This window comes from Electrophorus electricus, chromosome 15 (genome assembly GCF_013358815.1).
Source record: "Electrophorus electricus isolate fEleEle1 chromosome 15, fEleEle1.pri, whole genome shotgun sequence".
Classification (NCBI taxonomy): Eukaryota; Metazoa; Chordata; class Actinopteri; order Gymnotiformes; family Gymnotidae; genus Electrophorus; species Electrophorus electricus.
The window spans coordinates 2481820-2506961 of NC_049549.1; the positions used below are offsets into that span (position 1 = coordinate 2481820).

General features: G+C 48.9%; 1 protein-coding gene across 3 annotated transcripts in view; it reads left to right on the forward strand.

Annotated features, from left to right (window-relative positions):
- Window positions 1-864: 864 nt before the first annotated feature.
- The window catches only part of myo1cb (myosin Ic, paralog b), a 33450-nt gene continuing 9172 nt past the window's right edge, over window positions 865-25142 (forward strand). The window contains exons 1-8 of one of the 3 annotated variants that reach the window (XM_027029036.2): window positions 865-1212; window positions 19830-19985; window positions 20135-20250; window positions 20688-20886; window positions 21213-21293; window positions 21391-21570; window positions 24155-24253; window positions 24598-24711. In XM_027029036.2, the coding sequence (XP_026884837.2) occupies window positions 1120-1212; window positions 19830-19985; window positions 20135-20250; window positions 20688-20886; window positions 21213-21293; window positions 21391-21570; window positions 24155-24253; window positions 24598-24711 (1038 nt within the window). In that variant the 5' untranslated portion in view covers window positions 865-1119. Of the gene's footprint in view, window positions 1213-7071; window positions 7388-19147; window positions 19247-19829; window positions 19986-20134; window positions 20251-20687; window positions 20887-21212; window positions 21294-21390; window positions 21571-24154; window positions 24254-24597; window positions 24712-25142 lie in introns of those variants that run through there. The other 2 variants (XM_027029038.2, XM_027029037.2) reach the window with 2 other exon arrangements.

Consider the following 25142-nt stretch of genomic DNA (forward strand, 5'->3'; position numbering starts at 1 on the left):
TGACAATCTGTTCACACACGTAGCCTGAACTCTTACACACTCTCTGAACTTGAACAATGTCTCCAGCCCACAGAGCCAAAAGTATACACAACCTGAGCTTAGTCCACCTAGTATTCATGGCATATAACCATAATGGGATATAACCATAATGGGATATACCCATATTCAGTCAACATGACTGCCAGATGATTCCCTCATATCACCAAAAATAATCGCACGATTAACTAACCAGGCATCTCAGATTTCATTCTCAGCCCTGATTCAAATTTGATTCTTCAATGATTCTTTCTGAGATTTTACACAAAACAGTATGTAGGCTTCCACTCTCTCTCTCTGCATCATGTCCTTTATGGTTCAGAGGAGCATAAGGAGGTTAGTCACGTGTGCAGATTGTGACTTCTGCTCAGGACAAACGGGACTGCAGTCAGGGGTCACAGGGGTCACAGGGCTGTGAACGGCTGGCTGAGAGTCAGTAGGGATGTTTGTTTAAAACACACTAACAGCCTGTCAAACCCGAATGCTCACCACAACTGTATCCCATAGCTTCTGCACCTCTTTCTCTGAAAACAGTGTCTATAAATGTTGTCACAAGTGGAAGCAAAATTAGTAGGGCAAATGTTGAAAACACGTAACTTATTTATTTAAGAAGTGAAACAAAAAAACCCCATGAGATGAATGCGACTCTTTTCTTATTGCGCGCAGAGGGGAAGCAAGAGGTTTCCTCCAGTGGTACCCTGGGAATGTTCCGGACAGGATGCCGGATCCTGAAGGAAGCCCTGGCAGCAAACCCCTTACCGTCCCGAGCAGCTCGGCAAGAAGGAAGACAAATTATTCTGCGGGGCTGGCTTTGGGTAGAGTCCCGGACATCCCTACGAATCTCTAATCTTACAGAAGAAACTGGCATTAACGCTCTGACTGCTGTAGGTAACGTCACTGTCTCACGCTCGCCCCCAATAGCTTGTGGCACTTCCCCTCTGGCCGAGTTACCATAGCCGGACGTAGCGGAGTGCTCCTTGCTCTGGTCTCCTGCACCCTCAGAGGGTCCGTAGTGGCGAGTGTGTAAGCGCCACGGCACTTGCCTGTCAGCGAGGAGGACTAGCACACAGGGAGAGCCACGCCATGATGGAGCTGAAGATTCAGCTGGTGCCGACGGGGGAGATCATACTGCCCCCAGGGAAGAACGGAGAGAGTTACTGCCACAGCTGTGCCAAGGTAGGGGCCGCCCGCCGTCTTCGGAACAGTTAGCCTTTGCGGTATTGAAAGAGGTATTTAAGGATGGCAGGATTAAGGGACTGGACCACAGCATGCGTGGTTTACTGCGCTGAGAAGTGCTTTGACAAGTAGAGTTTTTCTTCACTGAGGGAAGGAGTATAAAAAGGGAACGCATACTCGTTAGCGCTGAGAACATGCAGTAATCTCAGAGAAGTAATCTGAGAGGGGTAATCCCAGAGGGGGAGCGGGAACGTTTGAGGGCAGAATACTTCAATCACACCAGATATATCGATTAGGTTCCAGTCAGTGCTCAATTACCACTACGTATAGAATAATATTCAAGACACTAAAAATTAGAATACACATATTTGACAATAGACGTGATCATTATCGTAATGCATTTTTCCTGAAATGAAAGCGTTTGTGACATAGTTTGGACTCTGTGACCTCCGCACATTCCTTGTGCTAGAATAAGTGAGCAATGAGGCATTAAGACTTAGGAGATGTGAGCGTCTTATTTGTGTAATAACAGTGTAATCTGAGGAGCACAGAGTTTAAACCAAGCACAAAAGTCTGTTTACTGCTTCGTACTTGGTGTGGGTCACAAGTGCCAAACCCTCAGCCCTGGCAGGGGTGTCCCTAGTGCAGCTGGTGGTCTGTACAACAACTGCACCTGGTAAAATTCTTTTATCGTAACCACCTAACACATTTTTCAAGATCTTTAAAAAGCCATACAAGAAGGGACTTGCTTAAAAGCAATTTCCACATAAACTGCCCATCAGAAACGCAGTACAGCCCGTATTATTAGGATTACTTTCTACAGACTTCCTACAGTAAAATACAAGATGAGATGGTAGCAGGTTTCTTTGGTTTAATGACGTTCGTGAATTTGAGTTTGATGGAATGTCCACATCTGCTCACCTGAGTTCATGAAAACTTCCAAAACATGTTTAATTGGTTAAGAGAGAGAGAGTGAGAGAGAGTGAGATGAGACAGCATATTTACTTTTACCACTCACATACTGTAGTTACCTGTTTAAGGAACGCTGCTGTCTTATCCTTAACCTTACACAGTAGAGTGTGTAACCAGTAGGAAGAGAAGTATGAACAAAACAACAAAAAGTGTCATCATTCCAGAAGTAAGAGCAACTCCCAGCACAGCAGTTTGTGTGGCAGGGGTCAGGCACCAAAGGGGTCATGGTTTAAGATCAATTTTGTTTTGTCATGTCAGATAAACATTCAGTGTTCTGAAGATGGAATGGAGTAAGATAAACAACACCGAAATTCCAGAACTGCTCTCTTCCTGACATTCTTCCTAGGTCACATCACCCTCTGTGTAAGTGTGTGAGTCTGTGTGTGTGTGTTTGAGAGAGAGAGAGAGAGAGTGTGAATGTGTGCGTGAAAATGTGTGTTTGTGTGTGAATGTGTGTGAGGGAGAGAGTGAGTGAATGTGTGTGTGCGCAAATGTGTGTTTGTGTGTGAATGTGTGTGAGGGAGAGAGTGAGTGAATGTGTGTGTGCGCAAATGTGTGTTTGTGTGTGAATGTGTGTGAGGGAGAGAGTGAGTGAATGTGTGTGTGCGCAAATGTGTGTGTGTGTGTGTGTGTGTGTGTGTGTGTGAATGTGTGTGAGGGAGGGAGAGAGAGAGAGAGAGAGAGAGAGAGAGAGAGAGAGAGAGAGAGAGTGAATGTGTGTGTGTGTATTATAGTATTAGCGATCAAGACGGTAATAATGCCCCTATCCACCGTCATGGTGATGGGAGACTGGTACCCGCCCTGCAGCAGAGTGTCTCCATCAAGCATTGCCTTGTCAACAGGATGCAACCTTTCCTCCATGCCTGGATGTTCTTACCCATCCTCCTGCATGTTCTTTCCCGTGCTTCTTCCAGTCATTATGCTCATATGGGCCAGAGCCAAAGAGCCGGGCTGGGCTGTTCCCTGATGGACCGGTCACTCCTCACTCTGAGCGAGAGAAAAGGTGCATCAGTACAGCAAAAGCTTAAAGTGCCTAAAGCAAAGCGACTTGCTTTAACGTTGTAATCGTTTAAATGGAGTGGAGTGTTTGTCAGTGTCAGACTTTGGTTGTAGATTAAATTGGGGAATATGACAGAAAAGCATGTAAATGTATCAAAGATTCAACAAGGCGCTGGAATTGCTCCTCAGAGACTTTGGTCCATATTGACTTGATGGCATCACGCGGGTGCTGCAGATCCAGATGAATCTTCCATTCCACCATATCCCAAAGGTGCGCTGCTGCATGGAGATCTGGTGACTGTGGAGGCCATCCGAGTGCTTTGTCACGTTCAAGAAACCAGTTTGAGATGCGTTTAAACAATACTCAGGTAGAGGATGTGGTGTTTAAACAATACACAGGTAGGCTGTGGTGTTTAAAAAATCCTCACTTGGTATTAAGGGGCCCAAGAACATATCCTCCATGCCATTACACCAAAACCAGCAGGCTGAACCGTTAATATAAAACAGCATGGAGCTACGCTTTCATATTGTTTATGCCAAATTCTGACCCTACTATTCAAACATCGCAACAAAAACTGAGACTGATCAGACCAGGCAACATCATCTATTATGTAATTTTAGTGAGACTGTGTGAATTGTAGCCTTAGTTGCCTGCTCTTAGCTGACAGGACTGGCACCCTGCGTAGTCCTCTGCTTCGATGTGTAGTGTGTTCTGAAATGTTCTTCTGTACACCTCGGTTGTAACGAGTGGTTATTTGAGTTACTGTTGCCTTTATATCAGCTCCAGTCTGGCCATTCTCCTCTGACCTCTGGCATCAACAAGGCATTGTTACCCAAAGAACCGCCTCTCACTGGATATTTTCACTATTTCAGAACATTCTCTGTAAACCCTAGAGATGGTTGTGTGTGAAAATCCCAGTAGAGCAGCAGTTTCTGAAACACTCAGACCAAGCCATGTTCAAAGACACTTAAATCACCCTTCTTCTTTATTCTGAGTTTTAACTTCAGTAGATCGTCTTGACCACATCTACATGCGTTGAGTTGTTGCCAAGGAGTCCACTAATGACATATTTGCGTTAAAGAGCAGTTGACCAGTTGACCAGCTATACTTAATAAGGTGGCCTGTAAGTGTGTGTGTGTGTGTGTGTGTGTGTGTGTATATATATATATATATATATACATATATACACACACACACACACACACACACACACACACACACACACACACACCACTTTATCAGGTACACCTAATATGAATATTATATATTACATTTATACAGCACTTTTCTCAGATTCAAGGATACTTTGCAGACAGATATGAGCTTTTACACTCACACACCGATGAGATGCGGAAGCTAATTCACCCCAGCATGCTATCGGAAACCACAGCCCCCCGGGGCACTGCAGCAGGTGCAGGGGAAGGGAGGAGATTAACACGATCACTGGACACACACATACACACACACACACACACACACACACAGGTTGCATTCATACAGGACAATTCAGAGCATCCAATCAACCTAACCTCCATGTTTCTGTACTGTCGGAGGAAACTGGAGACCCAGGCGGAAACCCACGCAGACGACAGCATGGAAACTCCACCCAGATAGGCACTCAAACCCAAGCCCCTACTGCTGAGAGGCAAACATGCTGACCACCAAGCCACCGTGTTGCCTCTGTGTGTGTGTGTGTGTGTGTGTGTGTGTGTGTGTGTGTGTGTGTGTGTGTGTGTGTGTGTGTGTGTGTGTGTGTGTGTGTGTGTGTGTGTGTGTGTGTGTGTGTGTGTGTCCTTGTCCTTCATGTACATTTATCAGCGACATCCCCATCGCTCCTCATGTGTCACTTTGGGAGTGGTCTACTGTGTTACTGTAATAGATGTCATCATCTTCACACTGGAGAAACCAAGAGAACGCTTGTCCATCAGTTTCTTAAACACCTTCAGACCATCAGAATTTGTCATTGGAAAGGCATTTTAGTACTAATTGCTTTAACATATTTGTTTGCATTACTAGCTGTTGCTATGGCAGCAATAAAATTAGGAAACCCAAAGAAAAATAACTGATCTACGCTCTTGGAACTTTAGAGGACATTGGAGTGAATGCTATGATTTAAACATCTACTTTTCCAAATATAAACTGGTTCCTCCTCTTACAAAGTCAGAAGCACTTTGCAAGTACAGCTGATAAAGGACCTCAGTCCAAAATATCCGGTTGCCTGGAAACCTTGTGTACTTTTGAATATCTCTGCATCTCTTACTACAGTGGGGGAGAACAGGGTCAGATGATCCACGACCTGTATCCAGGCAACCATACACAATTTTTGTCATATGGCCCTACATTTTGTTTGCAGTCTCTATTGGTATATACTTTCACAAATAAAAGAAACTTTTTTACCTGTCAAAGTTTTTTTTTTTTGGTACATATGAGGTATAATCAGTCTCACGTCAAAAGTAATTTATCTCAGTTTAAAAAGTTATATCAGATATGTTGATAAGATACCAGTATGTAAATACATGTGACTGAATTAGCAGAAGTGTATCTGTGGGCTGCTAGAATAAACACTTTTCTCAAAATGGTGGCGGTGGGTTAAACTGAGTCTGGCCACTGGGAAGGGGGAGTTGAACCGGTGGATCTTTTGACCCCTTCAGGTTTACATTAGTTTAAATTAGAGTTGCATCCTAACAATGAATAACTGACATTATATTTCATATATTAGCGGTAGCATCTATACAGCTGTCATGTCACATGACTACAGAAGAAAACCAGGCCCTCCTGGGAATCACGTTTCCCCACAAACTGAAAACATTTAACAATTCCTGTAATTTTCTACATCTGATTGTTGCCTAAATTCTGTCCAAAAACTAGTTCAAAATGTTCTAAATTAGGCTAAAATGTTTGCCATTATATCAAACATACAGTTGGGAGTCTACAGTGAAAGTGAAAAACAATTAATTTGTGGATGTTCCTCAAAAAATAAAAGTTTCAGACTGGCATGTCTTTCTTAGTCCTACAGATTTAGCGAACCGTATTCAGGTTTCATAACTATAGACAACTTTTTATATTTATTTCATGAACACTGATAAAATGAGTTCGGTTTAGCTATTAATCGGAATATTTAGAATTGCACTTAACAACCTGGTTAATACACTAGTTCCTAAGTGTTTTCACTGATGGCTCAGCGTACCCTCTCAGATCAGGTTACCCTTAAGACGGGGCAGCCGAGGCACAAGACAAGCTTTTTTAGGACACGTACTCTCTTATCTATTTGAATTAAGTCCACTGCTGAGGTTTTGGTGGCACACATCCTCTCATATTCCCTTGGCTATAGGTAAAAATATTTTTAAAAAACCAGCTCATCTTACCCCACTCTCCCCTACACTACAGTTTTTACACACAAACACGTAGCTTCACTCAAGTCAAGAGATTGCAGTACCGCCAACCATCCTGCCAGCAGGGGGCGATGTAGTTCAAGTATAGCGTTAGTCACCTTCTGACAAACTAATCATTATTCCTATAACTCCTGTTATCCCTACCGCTACAGGAGAAAGGAATCGGTTTAAGACACTTACAACCTAATGCGGTCCATGTTTCTGTTCAGTTTCGTTGCTTTTTGGAGATGCTTCACATTCTGAACGTCTTTGTACGTTACCGACGTGTCACTGGATAAATAAAAGCTATATTCATATTCCTCTGCCAACACACTCGAGGGAAACAAAAGATTGTACTGTTCTGCTAATTGTAAAGAGGCGAGCTAAAAGCCCAGGGGTACAAACGTGGTTCCACCTGACGGAAGATCCCACATTCTGGTTGCGGCGCTGGTTGCTTGGGCTTCCTGTTGCTAGAGGCATGGCAGGGGTGGGGTGGGTGCAGGGCAGGGCTCGTGCATTATGACCGCACAGCTGGAGTGATCTCGCACCTACGCCGTGTGCTTTGCATTCACACCTGAAGGCAAGCCAGTCGCGCGTTCAAGCCGTACGAGTACGAGCAGGGACGGGTCAGATCGGACCGCGAGCCCGCGGAGAGGCAGGGAAGGGTCAGACTTGAGCGCGAGCCGTGGCGGAAGACGGGACTCCTTCGCACTGGGCGTCACGGTGAATTCCCCGTCTGACGTGCGTTTGAATGAACGCGGATTCCTGCGGAGACTCCGGTAAAGAGCGCGCGTAGCGTGGAAGGAGCGCGTCTTGGCGTGGTCGTTTGGAGGTAAGCGTCCCGAGCCCTCGGGTCACACACGCGTCTGATGAACGGCGACGTTACGGTCACATCAGACGGTGGAAGCTGCTTTAAAGTCTCCTCCGACACGATGTTTCTGGCTGGGGCTGAACTTACAAAACCTACGCGAAGTCACGAAATTGTTACCCGTTGTTGATTCTTTTTGTATCTGTGGAAGTTTGGGTTTGGTGGTTAAAAGTGTTGAAGCTGTCTAACCATAACCTATATTTTCTAACCTATATGTATTTCATGGTTTCCACCGGTTTACAGCAAAACCGTCTACTTCGCGTACCATAGAGCGCGTGCGGAAGGTTTTCAGAACGCGCCGTCCGTGAAGGTTTTTTTTTGCTGAACTTTGGCAGTTTTCTCGTTTGCTGCGCGGCTGCTCGCTTGCACGGCCGAGGAACACGTGGCATCATTTGGATAGTGACGTTCACTCTTCTCTGCCCGGGGCTTCGTTAGTGTTTGCGTGGCTGCAGACCAACCGGGTGTGCTCGGACCTCTGCAGATCTGGGCTGGGCTGTGAGGTTTAGGGACATGATAAGCCATATCCTGTTTCATCAGTATCTGCGTTTGCTGAGCTGTAGATAGTCAGTGTCACCTGGAGGCTTTTGGGTAGGTCATGTCCTTGAGTGTTCACACACACACACACACACACACACACACTTCCTTTTGCTGTTTGCTGTTTCATTGCATATTTAATCATGTCCCTTCCTCTGTAATGTATGTAATAGAAACCAGGGGAATGTGGTCATAAAACGAAAGTAGATTGGCCACGAGGCACGGTTGTGCCGTGCTGTCCTGAGGTGATGACAAACACATGTAAAGTTGGATTTGGTTCAGCATACTCAGTGCGGACCTCAACAAAAAGGTGACCGTGCAGTTTAATATTCCAGACAGCTGTGCTTTCTCATTCCGTCTGACTGGGATTTGGAAGGAGACTCCAGGGACATTTTTGGAGAAAAGTGGAACTCTGGTTTGGTTAAGAGCTTTGGGCATGACCATTTTTTCCAGTTGTCCCAATATCTTCCTGAGCCACTGCCCCAGTCAGCAGAACGTGGTGTGTACTCCGGCTGTGGTCCAGGGACATGTGATGGCTCCGATGTTATCTTCCAATTACAATTTGTCACATGTTTACAAATGTATCCATTGTGAAGGGCTCCTTGAGGGCATGGATTGGAGAGTCAGCGGCGTGAGCAGCTGAGGAAGCCTTGCCCCATCTGCAGCTCTGTCATGGAGGCAGACGTCAATGCAGTCCCAGACCCCCCCGGGATCTTGGAGGGGATACACCTGTTTCTAAAGACCGCAGGGCAGGAAGCCTCAGGGGCAGAGAGGCATCTCTCGCCCGCCCTCGTTAGCTAAACTCTGCCAACGCTTTCTAGAAGTCACGTCTCAGGAGGGCAGACCGTGGCACTGAAGAAAGTCCTGTCATTTAGCAGCACCTGGGGCTGGACTGGGCTACGCTCTCTTTTTAAAATATGTTTGGGTTTTGTAATTTTCTACGTAGGAACAGAAAGTGCAGTGGACTGAGCACGTTTCCTGTAGGCTTAACAAATTAAAATTTCTAAACTCATCTGAATGTGAAAGTCATTTGTTTGTGTGTGTGAGAGTGAAGGGGAGGGGATCTCGGTGTGGACCTGGTTGTATGGGGAATGAGCAAATGTCTTGGGACTCTAGTTGCAGTCATGTTAGGTCATTGTTAGGTCTGCAGCTTGGCCAGATTTAGATGTGGCTTTTCGACCGAGTTTTCCCAGTGCGAGTTGGCCCAGCCCTGGGACACCAAACCGGCCTTCCCGCCACAGTGCAGGGACGGCTCCTGGCTCCCAGCTGTCATCCCGGCGCTGGAATGTGATTCGTAAAAAGGTCGCACGCTGTTGATCTTGGAGGCGTTTCCTTCTCGTCTCCACTGTCATGGTTGAGGGTCAGTTTGTTTGTACTGTCATTCAAATTTGCCTTCTCGTAGCTTCCTGCAGTTTCTGTGTGCGGACTCGTGGTATTGCTTCAGGCGTGAACACACCCCCACACACACTGATTAACTCGTGTGAGGTGTTCTCTCATGCCTGTGTGACCCTTACGGTTCAGCTCTCCTAGAGATGAGATTTCTAACAGGGTTGGCGAGCAGGAGCGCTGTGAGTGAACAGTAAGAACTTCAGCATGAATGTCACTTTAATTTTTCATTTCAAGATTGAATAATAACCTACAGGCCCGTATTCACTTCTTTCCTTACCGTGTTTTTTGTTTTTTTGTTTTAATACACAGACCTGTTTGGCTCACACTTCATAAGGACGTGTCTAAGCCGAGCTTGTTTTCTGAGCTTGTATCCAGTTTTCTTCCGTTTTAGTCATTCCTGGTTCCTACCCACCACTAGGTCTCCCTTTATCACCCAGTAGCTGCAATCTTGAGGGCGTGAGGGCATCCTCAGAGGCGTGCTCTTGAGCTGCCGCACGCACGTCCCCACAAGACGACCTGTGTGGCGTGACCGGACCCCCCTGGGGTCAAGCAGGGTCTGTCTCTCCGCCCACACCAGGGCCGCCGCTCAACCCAGCTATCCCTTCATCTCCACCTAGTCTTACTGCACCTGTAGCGTTGTGGTGTGAGTGAGTCAAAGCGCCGGTTCGTCTGTGGTAATTCAGCGGGTATTAAGCCAGCATGTGTGTGTGTCCGCCCGTCCGTTGCGCAGGGTAAAAACTACAGGTGCGTCAGAGGGTCTTTAGAGTGGATTCTTTTTCTCTTTAGGCGTGCGTGTCCACCGGTTGACTGTTTTATTAGACACACCCATCTCGTCGCATGCGGGACCTCCTGTGGCCTTCAGAACCGCAGCAGTTTGTCATGGCTTGGATTCCACAAGGTGTTGAAATCGTTGTGCAGGAACATTGGCCCGTGCGGACTAGACGGCTTCTCACTGTTGCCACAGATGCTCTGAACAGCCTGCTCCTGTTCATCTCAGAAATGCTCTACAGGATTAAGAAGCAAGCAAAACAAAGCGTCATGTCCCCGGAAGCGGTCCGTGACGCTATGACCGTTGTGACGTGGCACACGGCCCTGCCGGGATGAACGTGGGCAGCCGCAATGCGCAGGGAAGCCCTGCTGTCCAAACGTCCATCCCCAGGTATCGGAGGACCTGGGTTCCCCACACCATCTCTGCTACGGAGAGATAAGTTGGAGCACCAGCTCTGTCATCTGCTGCAGGTTGCTGGATTGTGCACCACGTGTTCAGCAGAACAGTTCTTGGCATCCTCCTGTACTCCTTTCCTCAATGAGTTGTTTGCGATTCCTTTTCTCTAGATGCTTTTCCTCAACGACTCCGTCCTCTTAACGAGACCACGCAAGCGTTACATGAGATCCCCACAAGGCTGGCAGGTTTTAAAATGCCGACCTTGGACAGTCTAACATTAATGACCTCATCTGGTTCAGGTCCCTTGGTTTTCCCGTTCTAACGTTGTTTCACACAGACACTGTGGATTCACTCCATGGAAAACTTGCTCACTTAATTTTAAGCTGTATTGCAGTCGTGAATGGGCAGGCATGTTTAATAAACGTGGCCATTCAGCACAAATCCACAACCTGTAATAAATCTCCCAGTTCTGATGATGCAGTATTAGTCTTCTGTTTGATTACAGAGATTGGCTGTTGGGAAACACACACAGGTTGATCCTTGCCCACTCTGAGCCTCTCTCTCTCACACACACACACACACACACACACGCACGCACGCGCGCGCGCACACATGCTAGAGCTGTAGTAACCTTTAACCAGGTCTCCAGTCCCTGTCAGGTGTGGCCTGTGGTTTTTCCCCCCAGTGCGGGTGTGATGGTCACATACAGAGTGTGAGTCCCACCACTACTGGTGTTGCCGAGAAGCAGATAAAGCCATTAGTGAGTCCCAGAGGGCTGTGTGCACTGATCTATGGAGACGCTCCTAGATATGAAATATTTCTGCTTTTCTTCCTGGGTAGTGTGATGTCCTGTGAATAACCCATAGATTTGTGCCCGCCGATATGATGTGACATTAATCTGCATGGACAGAAGCACACTGGTGAGACCTGTAACTTCTGCTTGAGTCATGTGACGTGTCTGTTGGGACAAGCAGAGGAATTCAACTGCTATGACTAAGATCAGTTATTTTGTTGTGATTGGATCTCATGTTGATCTGATCTTGAACCGACCTGAAAATAACACTTTACCAAGTTATATGGACTATTATTAAAATTATATTTAGGGATGCTTAGTAATACCAGTACTACATACATGAGGGCAAATAACTTTGGTTTAGATGACAGCTGTATCAGTGCTTTATTGGGACAGAAATAATGCGTAGTGTCAACATCATGAATAATTAGTTCAGCTATTTCCATTCCTGTGACTGTGCAAAATGCGTTTTTAATAATAACACCTGACATAATATCTAGTGGGGACACATTGTTGTCATAGCCAGAGTTGCTGGACCTGTTTATGAGGGTGTCGTGGCCTGTGTGCTTTAGAAATCTGCTGGGTTTGTGGTTGTCTTGGAGTTACTGTGTGGAGATTCTGACTAACTTTGTTTTTACAAATGTATGCATGTAATAGGTTTTTTTTATTTATATATATATATATATATATATATATATATATATATATATATATATATATATATATATATATATATATAATAAATTTATAGTCACATAGTCACATGTATATTCGCTGCAATAGCACTGTTATGCTTTTAAAGTGTCAAAATTGTGATAACTACCCATTAAGATTCCTAAAATGCAGGTTGGAGGCTTTTATTCCAAACACTTGTCAGAATCCCAGTTGCAGGAATGCCAGCGGAGTGTGTTGAGGAATTCCAGAGAAGCAAGACCATTGCAGGTGATACCGGCACCCAGATAAGGAGGGAATGTACAAACCCGAGTCCCGGCATGTCCGGTTCTATGGCTACCAGCACGTCTGCAGCACCTCCTTACTGCCACACTCTTGGGCAGTGCTAACGGTCCTCAAATGGGGCGGCTCAGTGTGGTGCAGAGTTGGAGCAACGGCTCACAGTGGCTGTACAAGATCAGAGAGCGCCCATGCGCTAGCACAGCTGCCTGGTCACCTACATGTGTGTGAGGAGCAGAATGGCTGGTGTGGGCGACTTCACTGGCGCGTTGTGTAGGCGTCTCCCTGTGATTCCGGTCTCTGGCGAGAGACAAGACAACGGTCAGACGTGCCAGAGACGCAACAAGTCTGGCATATCCCCCTCTCTCGGTATGTCCCGTTGTGCAAGAGACTGAGCTGTCCTGACAGGGCTAACTCGCCGGCACCCCCGGGGTGTTGAGCTCTGTGGTTCGCTGTAACCAAGATGCACTACGAGGTGTTCTGGTGCTCGGACCGGGAGATCTTGACATCTGAAGTCACATGTCTGTATGTCACACGTGCTACCACGCTAACGCTAGCACGTAGCCTGGCGTCTGACCAACCACCATGCTAGGATCTATCCCGTGGATAGCTCTTGAACGCATGTTCGGTCGAGCAGTCTGTTGACCTCTGAACTTCACTGCTTTTGCATGTACAAGGAGGTCGTCGTGATGATCGAAAATCTGGCAACGTAGCGTACAGTTTGCCTGACTTGCAGTTAGATGCAATCCGAACAAGGTTCATTTAAGATTTTTGTTTACATAAAGCATGTCCTGTATTGGGCAAAACAGGGCTTTTTTTGAAACCATGTCAACCAGTAAAAACAGGAAGGTACATATTGAATATCATGGCAGCATCTGACTGCTACCGTTGCACAATTCCCTGTCGCAGGGTGTGTCGGAGTGGGTCAGAGAATGAGGAATCCTCCACTTCACCTAGTGACTGGTGTCTGAACACAGCTCAGTCGCGGACCGGAGGTGGAAGAACTTGCAGTCTCATTCCGCCCTCCACATGCTCAGGGGACAGGAAGTCTTGTGGGAGCCCCAGACTTGCTATGAGCAGCCAGACCTGCCCATATAAGGACTTGTGGGTATTCTGAGCTCCGGGAGGAGGAGACTGAGCTCCAGCTGTCCCCGAGGTGCGGTGGAGAGCTCCCGTCCTCCCCCTGAACTCCGTAGACCCATCGGTCAGCTCAACCCCATCCGGTTTCTGGCGTGCCCCTCCCCCTGGACGGCAAGAGCAGTGGAAGTATGATTAACGTCCCCTCCCCCTCGCTCCACGTCTGCAGGCTGGCCTGCGTACTCTGTCTTCACGCTGGCCAGAGAGGAATGATCTCCTTATGGAATGCTTAAGGAAATTCCAGCGAAAGCCAAAGTGCTGGTTAAGCTCCTCTGCTGGAGACGTGTGTTCCTGAGAGTATTGGCCAGGAGCGGCGGATTGCCAGCATTCCCGGTAACGTAGCTGCATTGGGAGGCGTCCGTGGAGAGACGCACCCCTGCTCTGTGTAGACCAGCAGCCCTGACGTTCACATGAGCGTTATGTGAAATGTGACTAACCAGTCTATCATGAGGGGGAAGGTGAGAAACTATGACTTAACCCTCATCTCAAAGTCTTCCATTATGTGTATGGATATTAAGAAACTGACTCATTTCGCAACTTTCATCATCCTGAAAACACAACTTCCTCCTTGACCCGTTGCCATAGCGACAGCATCTTGCTGAACCATGGTGCACAGGTTTGTCCTCTCTTGGCCTCGCGCTGCAGGGAGCGACTCCTCCCTCCTCCTTATCTCTCTGTCGCCGCCTTCTCTCTCTCTCTCTCTCTCTCATTTCTCAACTGCCCGCGTTTCCACCCTTGTGGCCGACATTCTTTTGCTCTGACGTCGCCGTTGGCAGCTCGCGCTTGCCTGCCTTCCTCAGCCGCTGGACGTTTTCATCGTTCCTATCCACACTTTAGCTCTCAATTTCAGTTACCCCCCCCCCCCCCCCCCCCCCCCCCCCCGCGGCCGGCACGTTGTCTCCATGACGTCCCCCCGCCATCACGCCAGGCCCTGACACATCAATAAACAAAGGCTGACTCTCTCTGCCACAGTCTGCTCTGACACCACAGTCTCAGTGAGTGTTTCATGGCATTGTTCGAGGGTGAGGCAGGGGGGTGGGTGCGCTCGGGCACCGGCGGGGCAGCCGCCTGTGCGTCAGTGGGGCACAAGGACGCCGAGTGCTGTCGGTACCGTTGGACCGCTCTGCGGAGGCGCGCTGCGTTTGTGATGGACCGGGCCGAAGCGGAGGTGAGACGCGCTCGGAATCGCAGCCGGTCACATCCGCGCCGCTGCCAAGGTCGTTCGCGCGCTCTGCGGCTAACGCTCGGGTCGATCCGGACGCCGTCAGCCTGGCGCTGCAGGCACTGTTAGCCTTTAATCTGCCACCTCGCTGCGCTCGGTCAGTCCGTACGACCGCGTCCACAAATAGAAACGTCTCTGTGTTGGAGTGTAAATAGCCCTGTCGCTCAGAGAAGGAGGGGCAAGAAGGCAGGAGGGGGTGTGAATGAGATGGTGAGGGGGCGCGGCTTTCCAAAGTGGACTGGTTTCCAGCACAGGACTGGCTGAAGTCCACTGGGTTAATTAATGCCTGCCGAGGTTTGTCAGGAGGCTCCGAGGAGCCCAGCAGGACAGACGATGCAAGGTAGACGGTCAGCAGAGGACAGCTGTGTGCTAACTGTGTACAAGCAGCATTGACTGAACTTCTTTGACAGTGCTGTGACTGGATGAGTCAATAAACGTTTATACCCATAAACCCCTGCCACGGTCGGCTTGCGCGGTGGTGGGGTGCTATTGGAGAGAAACAGGATCAGACAGGAAGTGAGGTCGAAGGGGCCTGGGGGAGAGAGGAGCAGTGTGGGAAATGGAGGGCACGGCGAGGGAGGAGTTTCCGTCCGCGATTTCTCACGGACGGCGCGCAGAGTGACTGCTCGGGTGCGTGTAGAACTGCACACGCAGGGTTCGGAGTTCTTATCTCGCGCTCAGACCTTGACGAGCACGCCTGGGCCCCGTTCAGCGAGTGCGAGCGTCTCCTGAGAGAGGGAGCGCTACGAAATATGATACAAGATACGAAAGATAAATAACACAATAAAGCCGCACGCACCAATCGGAGGCCGTCTTCCAGATAATGTTCTATTTGTATCGGCTGTTGCCGCGGTGATAACGGGTAAGGAATTATGGCTGTAAAACTGGAACTCGGGCCAGAGCGTGGCCAAGCCCTGAAGGTTGGGGTCGAGGACGGGCGGAGGTGGTGGAGGTGGAGGTGGAGGTCTCCTGTCCTTTGCTGTCCCTGAGTTGTGTGGCTCATGTTCCCAGCGGGAGAGTCAGAAACTCACACCGTCTGGAAAACATTACTCAGATTCCTGCAGGCAGGGGCTCTGGTTATGCTGGCGGGAGGGAGAGAGGGAGGGAGAGAGAGAGGGAGGGAGAGAGGGAGAGAATGGAGGATTTCAGCTAAAACAGCTGACTCAGGTACACCAACACTGACAGATGCAATTCTTCACAAGGCTAAAAACTATAGTAACTATAGCATCTACGTTAACTATTGTAACTGTCCTAACTATACTAAGTATAGTAGTTGTGGTTTTACACCACCAGGCAGAGAGCAGCTGTCTAGATGACCAGTAGGGAGCACTGTTCTGCACTCTGCACTCAGCACTGGAGGTGACCTTGGCTATGGCTTTTACCCATAAGAGGAAGGTTGTAGAATAGAAAGAACAAACCCTTCTGAACTGGCTTTACTGTCATGATCTCCATGGTAGCATTAATGGTATCAAACTGATAATCTTTGATAAGATTTATTGCTGACATTATTTTCTACTGCCTCTCGCTTTCTCCTACCTGTCTGTGTTCTTTGAACTTCAGTTATCAGTCAAACAGCTCTTGCGTTTATAGCTGCAGCTGTAAATCGCACACACACGCGTCTTTATTGAGGTCTGTGTCGGTGCCAACCCTAGTATAACGCACGCGGCTGAAGTCACCCTGCACCTGGGCCTGCACTGCACTCTGGTCCACGGAGCGTCACACGAAACGTGGACGTGAGCGTTTTTAAGCACGGGACCGACCCGGGACACTTGCACATGCCAGCTGGCCCCGTACGGAATGCTGAGATCCGGATTTAAAGTGTGTGAGAGGGACAGAGACCATGAACGGGTGTGGGGCGGAGCGAGGGAGCGAGGGAGGAAAGGAAGCGTATGGAGAAGAGGAACGGAGGGAGGGTTGAAGGCACGGTAAGCACTTTACAACCAACGGAACCCTGGGAGTCTGGATTGCAGAATGAGTTTGAAAGGCTTTATTCTGAAGAGCCTCAGACTGGGGTCAGGGGTCAGGCTGACTCCACTGACTGAAGACGTTTCACTTGTCTGCTTGAGTGGCTATCCCTCTCTCTGTCTCCCTCTCTCTCCCTCTCTCTCTCTCTCTCTCCCGCTCTCTCTCTCTCTCTCGCGCTCTCTCTCTCGCTCGCTCTCTGTCTCGCTCTCGCTCTCTCTGTCCCCCTCTCTCTCTTTCTCTCTCCCTCTCTCTCTCCCTCTCTCTCCCTCTCTCACACTCTCACTCTCCCTCTCTCCCCTATAGTCACTGTAGTGTGTGTGTGTGTGTGTGTGTGTGGTGCATATCCACCACTGTAAAGTGTAGCAGTCTGGAGACGAAGCCCCTGTGAGGAATTGTGTGGCAGCTTGGAGAGCCTAAAGGGGTGGAGGCGTGGTGGAGCTGCGTAACCCCTCACTCCACCCGAGCATTTCTTAACGGGCGCATCATCAGAGGCCTCTGCGTTCATGGCAACACACATGCAGCATGTCCCATGCTGGGATCCCCCATGGGACTTTAATTTCTCTCCCTCACACACACACATTCACACAGTGCCCCCAACACAGTGATGCTCATCTCAGCAAGCGGAAATGCTTACTCACAGCTACTGGGCCACAGCAGCGCTCGGGGCTGAGAGGATGTGGTAGGATAATATGGTGGTTCTGACTGTTCCACATTTTGTTGTCCTTTATCTGGTCTGTTTGCCTATTTGTGTCCACCGGGGTATTAGATAAGAACTGCGTCTCCGCTCAGACCTGTGCTTTCAGAGAGTGGCGGTTTTAGAGTGTACAGAGACTCCAGAACATCAGTGAGAGCTTATGAGTTTTACACTGTTGTTCTTTGGATGGGTGTGTGTGTGTGTGTGTGTGTGTGTGTGTGTGTTGGGATCAGCAAGTCTGTGTCTTCTGCTACCCTTCATAACGCCTGAGGAGGTCCCCACTGGGTCTGCTCAGCATCTCTCTATGGAGGGTCCTTCACTTGCTTGACTGTCGTAATAGGCCTCTGGGGCAGTGTGGAGCCCTGGGCAGTGTGCATGCCCTCTCTTGTGCCTCCGGGTGGAGTTGGACACACTGAGAGGACGGTAATGACAGGAGACAGATGAGCGGCTGTGTAAAATCTAATCCCACACCGTAAGACGAGAGTTTGGTAAGTGTTTTTGTGACGTGCGCAGTCAGTACTGAGGTTTTGGTGTCTTAACAGGTGATTGTGGAGCTTTTCGTGTTGAAGGTGCAGCGTGGCGGTCAAAACCAGGTGGGGTGGCATTCTTGGTGGTTTTGGATTGGGAAAAGACGGCTATGACTCACAGAATTCTCTGCTGTGTCTCCCAAACCCTCTAGCTGTCCACACACACACACACACACCTAAAACTGTGCGCAGTTCCTGTATGTTTGGAAAGGGGAAACGGAGTGAGAGACTTGGAGAACGTTGCAGGACGTTGATGGTCGCCAAGGACGTGTGTCTAGGTGAAGTTCTGCTTCTCTCTGTCCTCATTGAGGTGTCTTCTCCTTCTCAGCTCATCTCATTGCGATCGTCTCTGACCAAAGCCAGGCCACGCCCTCCACGCAAGCTCTACCTTGGACAGTGCGGCCACCTGCTGTTTTGGTATTGTCCTGCAGCTGTATCTGTATACGGTTTAAACATGCTTCTGTGACCATGCTTAACCAAAAACGCCTTGTTAGAGCTGAAAGAATGAGTTTACGCTTTTTGGAGCGCTAATGTGTTCAGAGAGCTTGTTTACTCCCAGAGGGAAGCCATGACAGGGCGGGGTTAGCCAGGAGGCAAATTGATGAGCTAAGATGAGCTGTCACAGTAGCACGGGTGCATTTGTAAACAAGGTCGGGACCGAACAGCTCCGGGTCTTCCACAGCAGTGTTGATGCTTGGCAGATGTCGCCCACGACTGGGCCAGCTCTCCAGACCAGGAGGTGCCAGCAGACACCATGGTCCTTTAGGTTGTCTTCAGAAGGGCTTTTGGAGCAGTGCTGGTGGAACAGGTGCAGTTCTGACTGGTTAGTGCCCGTGGGATGATGGATTGCGAGTGAAGTCACTTCCTGAAGGAAGCGTTCTGGGACCGTTCCCACCCCGCTGTGGGTTTCTTGTTGCCTCTATCCCATTCGGCCTCTCGCTGTCTCAGAGGCATCTGGGAGTTGCCGTGGCTGATCCGTCTCACGTCTCACTAATTAAAATGCTCAGGTGCATGCTGTGGTGTTCTTTCTCGCTCTCGCTCTCTCGACATGTACTACCGTGTCAATAACAAAACAGTAGCTCTGGCAGCTGGTGTATTCACACAATGTGTGTGTGTGTCAGTGCATAATTGCACATTTGTTTATCTGACTGGGTGTGGGTGTGTATGTGTTAACCCTTCTCCTCTGCTAAAGCTGTCTGATCTGGGTTTGTTGGACACCCATCACACCCACGGTGAACACGAAGCCGTGATCCTCGTGTGCAAGTGTGTGTGTGTTTGTTTTTGTTTGGTATTTCTGCACTTTTTTGCTGCTTTATGCGCTAAAAGGACACGCAGAGTCGTTTGAAAAGCATGGATGTGGGCCGCATGCAGGATCTGCTGTGGAAAACTCGAGCTTCCATTATAGAGAAGAGCTTTGTGGTGCAAAATCTCCATTGTGTCCAGGATGTAAGTAAAACAACTGCAGTAGTGTGGCTGCATAGATGTTTGTCTGTCTGGAGCTCTCTAGTGTGCGCCGGTCGGAAAAACTCTGACCCCCTTAAATTTAAAGGCTCCAAGAGTTGGTTATGGCTCTTTTGTGATATGTGTAATTAGTTCTGGTTTTAAATATTTTTTTTCTCCCAAGGTTTTGTCTTCTCTGGTATATGCAGTTCTGCAGAACGGCTCTTTGTTGATGTGAGCGGAGCTTGTAATTGAGCAGATGCTTATTGTGATTTTAAAAGTCTCTGTTGTGTGAAGCACTGAAATGGGCCACTGGGAAGGAGCAGCTTTAAGAGGGCTGTGTGTAGAGGATGAGATGTAAACAACAACAACAACATAAACGCACACAACAGCAGCGTGTAAACACGCACAAGCTGCCCCCCTCTTAGCTACGCTGTGTGTGTCTGTCATATCTGTGTGTGCGCGTCATCAGCCGAGTGTGTTGACAGAGGCGGAGTAGTGATGAACAATGTGAGCGTGTCCTCTCGGAGGACGCGCGCGTCCACACCAGTGTGCAGGTGTGTGATGTTGCCTCTTCTCCACGTGCCAGGCTGTGGGAAGCGACTGGGAGCGGGCTATGATGGAGAGTGCCCTGACAGCCAGGGACCGCGTGGGCGTGCAGGACTTTGTCCTGCTGGAGAACCACACCAGCGAGGTGGCCTTCATTGAGAACCTACGCAAGCGCTTCAAAGAGAATCTCATCTACGTAAGAGAACCATAACCATACCATCTCATAGCTGCACATGAACCATAGGCCTAATTCTGCATCTCTGCGTAATCTCTCGTTCCTTCTCTCTCTCTTTCATCAATTTCTCTCTCTCCCTCCCTCAACCTCTCTCCTTCTGTCCATCACAGACATACATCGGTTCCGTGCTGGTGTCGGTAAACCCGTACAAAGACCTGGAGATCTACACTAAGCAGCACATGGAGAGATACAGAGGTGTGAACTTCTACGAAGTTTCCCCCCACATGTGAGTGATCACTGCAGCCAGATGGCTCCTCCCACTTTCCCGCGATCTCCCTCTCTGAGGCCTGGAAGGGCCCATCAGTGCTGCCGTGTTTTGTCCCGTCTGTACTTGGCGGGAGATGATTGTCCTGCCCGTCATGACCTCTGGACAAACGCACACACCTCGATCACATGATCCAGAACGCACGAGAAAAGTTTCTCACTGATTGTGCCAGGCATTCTGAAACAACTCTAAATATAGTCAAAGGCACCAGTGACATGTTAAGTTCTGTTTGTCGGTGCAAGTCCTCTCCATGAGTGTTGGGTTTCTGTCCCTCCTCTGGCTGACTATCATAAACATGACAGTTAGTTGATGGCTTTAGGAAATGCAAAACAAAACAAAGTTAACAGCAGTGCACGCCGGTATTATGGTATCTTCGTTCCTGTCCTTGTCCTGTGCAGTTACGCAGTGTCCGATAACGCGTACCGCTCCATGCGGTCGGAGAAGCGGGACCAGTGTATCCTGATCTCAGGCGAGAGCGGCGCAGGAAAAACTGAGGCCTCCAAGAAAGTGCTGCAGTACTATGCGGTCACCTGCCCCGCCAGTGAGCACGTGCAGACCGTGAAGGACCGCCTACTGCAGTCCAACCCTGTCCTGGAGGTAAACACCCTGCCGTTCTCTCAAAAGCCAGTAGCTCCCTGTGTGAGAGGCGTGTGTACCGCCTGTGGCATGACGCAGAGCTGTAGCTCCTTGTATGAGAGGTGTGTGTAGGGTTTGTGCTGTTAGACTTTTCTAAACAGGATATCAGAACAAGGGCACCAGAGCCTGTATGAGGACCCCGTCCAGATGTTGTGCAGATGTGTGAGAAGGAGTAGGCTTGTCTTTAATCTGTGTGCGCGCGCACCTGGAATGATGTATGTTATAGACGTCTGAATAAGCGATCTTCCTTTCCTTCCTGTCTTCCTCCTCTTTCATCGCTCCTTCAGGCGTTCGGGAACGCTAAAACGCTGCGTAATGACAACTCTAGCCGCTTTGGGAAGTACATGGATGTCCAGTTTGACTTTAAGGTGAGTGCTGTTTTGTGGGTGGGTGGGTGGGTGGGGATGTGGGTGTAGGTGCCGTCGTTCTGTCATGACCCTCCCCACCCGTGTCCCCGCGGTCCAGGGCGCCCCTGTCGGTGGGCACATCCTGAACTACCTGCTGGAGAAGTCGCGCGTCGTGCACCAGAGCCACGGCGAGCGGAACTTCCACATCTTCTACCAACTGATCGAGGGTGCAGAAGATGAGCTGCTCAGGAGGCTGGGACTGGAGAGAATGGCACAGCAGTACCAGTACCTCGTCAAGGTCCGAGAGAGAGAACGCACACACACACACACACACACACACACACACACACACACACACATACAGCAGTACCTCGTCAAGGTCCGAGAGAGAGAACACACACACCCACACACACACACACACATACAGCAGTACCTCGTCAAGGTCCGAGAGAGAGAACACACACACCCACACACACACACACACACACACACACACACATACAGCAGTACCTCGTCAAGGTCCGAGAGAGAGAACACACACACCCACACACACACACACGCACACCCACACAGCAGTACCAGTACCTCGTCAAGGTCCGAGAGAGAGAACACACACACCCACACACACACACAGCAGTACCAGTACCTCGTCAAGGTCCGAGAGAGAGAACACACACACACACACACACACACACACACACAGCAGTACCAGTACCTCGTCAAGGTCCGAGAGAGAGAACACACACACACACACACACACACACACACACACACACACAGCAGTACCAGTACCTCGTCAAGGTCCGAGAGAGAGAACACACACACACATACACACACACACACACACACAGCAGTACCAGTACCTCGTCAAGGTCCGAGAGAGAGGACACACACACCCACACACACTCACACACACACACAGCAGTACCAGTACCTCGTCAAGGTCCGGGAGAGAGAACACACACACACACACACAGCAGTACCAGTACCTCGTCAAGGTCCGGGAGAGAGAACACACTCTCTCTCACACACACACACACACACACACACACACACACACACACACACACACAGCAGTACCAGTACCTCGTCAAGGTCCGAGAGAGAGAACACATACGCACAGCAGTACCAGTACCTCGTCAAGGTCCGGGAGAGAGCGCACACACACACACACACACACACACACACACAGCAGTACCAGTACCTCGTCAAGGTCCGAGAGAGAGAACACACACACACACACACACACACACACACACAGCAGTACCAGTACCTTGTCAAGGTCCGAGAGAGAGAACACACACACACACACACACACACACACACACACACAGCAGTACCAGTACCTCGTCAAGGTCCGGGAGAGAGAACACACACTCACACACACACAGCAGTACCAGTACCTCGTCAAGGTCCGGGAGAGAGAACACACACTCACACACACACAGCAGTACCAGTACCTCGTCAAGGTCCGGGAGAGAGAACACACACACACACACACACACACACACACACACACACACAGCAGTACCAGTACCTCGTCAAGGTCCGAGAGAGAGAACACACACTCACACACTCACACACACACAGCAGTACCAGTACCTCGTCAAGGTCCGGGAGAGAGAACACACACACACACACACACACACACACACACACTCTCACACAGCAGTACCAGTACCTCGTCAACGTCCGAGAGAGAGAACACACACTCACACACTCACACACACACAGCAGTACCAGTACCTCGTCAAGGTCCGGGAGAGAGAACACACTCACACACACACACACGCACACACATAGCAGTACCAGTACCTCGTCAAGGTCCGAGAGAGAGAACACACACACACACACCCACACAGCAGTACCAGTACCTCGTCAAGGTCCGAGAGAGAGAACACACACACACACACACACACAGCAGTACCAGTACCTCGTCAAGGTCCGAGAGAGAGAACACACACACACACACACACACACACACACACACAGCAGTACTAGTACCTCGTCAAGGTCCGAGAGAGAGAGAGCACACACACACACACACACACACAGCAGTACCACTACCTCGTCAAGGTCCGGGAGAGAGAACTCACATATACACCCACACAGAGTAGTACCATTACCTCTACCTTGTCAAGCTCCAGGAGAGAGAACACACGTATGCACACACACAAACACAAAACGCACAGTCTTTGTAGGGACCTTCCACTGACCTAATGATGACTGTAGCTAATTATTGCTACACCTTACCTTAAATCTAATCCAACCATAACTCTAGTAACCAAAAGTAAATTGAAATGAAAATTCAAATGAAAGTACCAGTTGTCTGCATGGGAACCAAAGTTGTCATAAGTGTCAGATGTTCCTGTTTCTGGGGACATTTGGTTCCTAGGGAGACGTGTGTAAGACACACGTGCACACACGCAGTCCCCTGGTGTTTAATAGAGGAAGTTTTTGAGTAGCCCCCCTCCATCCAATTGCTCTGTTCTGGGGTGGGTGCGCGTGTGTGTGTGTGTGTGTGTGTGTGTGTGTGTGTGTGTGTGTGTGTGTGTGTGTGTGTTTGCGCGTGTGTATTAGGTGTGACAGTAATGTGCTGTTGTTCACTGATGAAGGCCACATGCTTGTCCACCTCTGCTGTGCATCCTGCATTACCTTGCAGCTCCTGACCTTTAACCCTGACCCTAAACTTGACCCTAAACTTAACCCTGACCCTAGTCATCTCTCACCCACCACTCCTTATTATTTACTGAAGCAGTCCGCCATCATTAGTCACCACTGGAGAAGTATAGGGCATTATGGGAATTACCCAGCAGACCTTGAACCTACTATAAGCATTTCTAGTTGTTGGATAAGTGTGTGTGTGTGTGTGTGTTTTACAGGGCAGCTGTCCTAAGGTGAGCTCGATCAACGACCGCAGTGACTGGAAGGTAGTGAGAAAAGCTCTGAGTGTCATTGGATTCAGCGATGATGAAGTGGAGGTACATGTGCACACACACACGCATATTTACAGACATACACACAAAGGTTCTTATATAGAAAGGAATAGTGTGTTAAAAATGCACACAAACACACAGAGGTGCTCTGACTCCTCCATCCTGGTTGGTTGGTTGTCTGTATTCATGTGTTTCTGTGGAGGGTTTATTGAGATGTGTGAGTAAGAAGTAATTGTAGGGCATGTATATGATATATGAAGTTCTATATGATCATCTAAGTCTACTCTCCCTCCCGCTCTCTCTCTCTCTCTCGCTCTCTCTCTCTCTCTCTCTCCCGCTCGCTCTCTCTCTCCCTCTCGCTCTCTCTCGCTCTCTCTCTCTCTCTGTAGGAGCTGTTGAGTATTATTGCCAGTGTCCTACACTTGGGGAATGTGCAGTACAGCGGAGAAGACAGTGGCAGTTCTTATATTACCACAGACACCCAGATTAAATACATAGCCAGGGTAAGACCCAGATTAAATACATAGCCAGGGTAAGACCCAGATTAAATACATAGCCAGGGTAAGACCCAGATTAAATACATAGCCAGGGTAAGACCCAGATTAAATACATAGCCAGGGTAAGACCCAGATTAAATACATAGCCAGGGTAAGACCCAGATTAAATACATAGCCAGGGTAAGACCCAGATTAAATACATAGCCAGGGTAAAACGCAGATTAAATACATAGCCAGGGTAAAACGCACATATTAAATACATAGCCAGGGTAAAACGCACATATTAAATACATAGCCAAGGGTAAAACGCACATATTAAATATTTAGCTGAGGTAAGACAAAGATTAAATATGTAGCTGGGGGTAAGACCCAGATTAAATACATAGCCAGGGGTAAAACAAAGATTAAATACGTAGCTGGGGTAAAACACACAGATT